This window comes from Sinocyclocheilus grahami, unplaced genomic scaffold (genome assembly GCF_001515645.1).
Source record: "Sinocyclocheilus grahami isolate Dianchi unplaced genomic scaffold, SAMN03320097.WGS_v1.1 scaffold908.1, whole genome shotgun sequence".
Taxonomy (NCBI): Eukaryota; Metazoa; Chordata; class Actinopteri; order Cypriniformes; family Cyprinidae; genus Sinocyclocheilus; species Sinocyclocheilus grahami.
This window is the reverse complement of record NW_015506087.1, coordinates 2,573-5,237: the sequence shown is the minus strand read 5'-3', so window position 1 is coordinate 5,237 and position 2,665 is coordinate 2,573. Positions and strand designations below refer to the sequence as shown.

Genomic DNA, 2,665 nt, shown 5'->3' with positions numbered 1-2,665 from the left:
GCAATTATCTACAGTTTTTACTTTACTGTTTCAAAAATCACTTGACCAGCATGCAGTGCCAATTATATGGAAAACTTCAACTATAGTACCTGTTCCTAAAATTAACAAACCATTAGAGCTTAGTGATTATCGACCAATTGCATTAACCTCTCTTGTGTTTAAATGTTGTAAAAGGCTTGTTAAAAGGTACATAGTGGAAAAAAAACAGAATTTACTGGATCCTTTTCAGTTTGCTTATCAGTCAAACAAGGGATTATGCTATTTTAACATTGTTACATACTGTTTACACACATCTTGAGGGTCCTAAAAATCATGTGAAAATTATTTTTGCTGATTTTTCTTTTTTGCCTTTAATAATATTGTGCCATCTGTTCTGGTCGAAAGATTATCTGTAGATTTCTCTCTAGATGGAGGAGTGATTTTGTGGTTGCAGGTAACAAAGAGTGAAAAATTTAAGGGGGTCTGAATACTTTCCGTACCCACTGTATATTGGTTCCCCACAAGGTTGTGTCCTCTCACCCTTACTGTTTATTATGTGCACAAACAATTGTAGGAATACTTGCCCAGAGAGATATTTAATCAAATTTGCAGATGATACTGCATTGGTTAGTCTCCTTAAAGGGGACGAGGACAGTCATGGACCCTTTTTAAATGATTTTTTTTTCTTGGTGTGATGTATCAAATCTCAAGTTAAATGTCTCAAAAACTAAAGAAATGTGTATTGATTTTAGGAAAGAGTCCTCAACGAGTGTGACCATTATTAAAGGGGAGCAGATTCAGAGGGTAGAAGAGTATAAATACCTTGGAGTTGTTTTAGATTACAAATTGAGGTGGGATAAATGGTAAAAAAAAAAAGTTTTTTAAAAACTGACGCTGTGAACAAAAAGGGCCAGTATAGTCTGTATTTCCTTAGGAAGATGGTGTCATTCAGTGTAAGCACTCCATTGTTAAATGTGTTTTATAACTCTTTTATTGAAAGTGTACTGACCTTTTGTATTATTTGCTGGTTCGGGAATGTTACGGTGAAACAAAAGAGTATGTTCAGGAAATTTTTAAGTACTGCGAGTAAATTACTTGGTATCCCTGTGTTGAGTTTTAAATAAATTTATCAGACTAGATGTCTTGGTAAAGCTATGAAACTGTGACAATAGGCACCCATTGTATAATGAGTTTGAGCTTTTGCCTTCAGGTAGAAGATTTAGGATACCGTTTTTTTTTTAAATAGGGGGAAAAATCTTTTATATCACAGGCAGTGAAGTTCTTAAATGAAAGATAGGAAAGAAAGAGTTTTTTTTCTTTCTCTCTCTCTCTCACCCCTTTCATTAAATGAGCAGGTCTCATTCAGTAGTAGTATTTCTTGATTAATTGCTGTGAAATTTATGTCGCATTGTCTTTTGCAAAAACCGCATATTGAAACAAGACACCATGGTTTTATTTATCCCCTTGGGGAAATTTTGTTTCAAACTAACTAACAATATTTTCAATATTCCAGACAAACTACCTTTATTTATTTATTTGTTTATTTATTTTTCCCAGGGTGAAAGTATTAACATGGAAGAGAATTATGATTCGTCACAGAGAGGATGTCCCTTTGGACAACTGGACGGAGGAGAGAACTGACTCTCTCCGCAAGTTCACTGGCTTTCATGAAGCAATTTTTGACACTCACGGGACCAGAGGAAACCACATGGACCTTGGACAGCTCTATCAGTTCCTTAGTGACAAAGGATGTTCTAATATCTTTCAAATGTACTTTGGGATTGAGGGGAGATAACAGTTTGTGTGCATTATAACAGTTTTGTGTGTGCATTATTTCCTTTTTTTTGCCTTAACTTTAGACTTAATTTTGACAACATTAAACCTTTTAAAAGTTTAAATGTTATATCACACTCTCAGGAAAAAAAGTACAATTTTGTACCAAAGAAGGTACAAACCCTTGTCACTATAGCAGTACCTTTTAAGGGCACAGAATTGTACCTTAATATAGAGGAAAATATTTGTACCATTCCAAAATGTACCTTAAAGGACATGATTTGTACCATGGGGAACCAAAATGTACCTTTTCATTTTAAAAACTTGTTGATACAATATTGTACCTTCATCAAAGGTACAAATCTTGTCCTTTAAGGTACCACCCCAGTGACAAGCCCATTTGTTCCTTAACTGTGGCAAATATGCAAGAACTATTAAAGGCAATTTTCGTATTGAATAACATGCACATTCAACAACTGAAACCAAAAGATATTTTAATATCAGTAACTGCAAATACATATCTAATAGACATAAGTGGCTGAACAGTAAAATATTTCTTTGTGTAAATACATCTTTTCAGATTACAAAATAAAGACTTTAGCAGAGTATCAATTTTTTTTTAAAGATGCAAAACATTTCACAATACAATTAAACTAAAATGTTACAGTATATAAAATACAATTACAAATGTTATATTTTGAAACAAAACTAGAAAACATTTCCCCCCCACTTTTCACACAACATCCCTGAATTTATTTAACATTTTCAAAAAACACCTCCACCTCAACTGCTCTGCAAATTTCAGATCCCTCCATTTTTACAAAGATTCTCTTCTCACTGAAGACTTGTGTCCAGTCAGACGTTCCCAAGATCTGCACAGTGGGATATTGTGTGTCCTGGTTCTTCCTGAACC

General features: G+C 33.9%; 1 protein-coding gene across 1 annotated transcript in view; it reads left to right on the top strand.

The window, feature by feature from the left end:
• rwdd2b (RWD domain containing 2B) overlaps positions 1–2,377 on the top strand; it is a 93,556-nt gene extending 91,179 nt beyond the window's left edge. Inside the window, exon 5 of the mRNA XM_016249070.1 lies at positions 1,537–2,377. Coding sequence (XP_016104556.1) covers positions 1,537–1,774 — 238 coding nt within the window. The 3' untranslated portion in view covers positions 1,775–2,377. The remainder of the gene's footprint in view (positions 1–1,536) is intronic.
• The last annotated feature ends 288 nt before the right edge of the window (positions 2,378–2,665 follow it).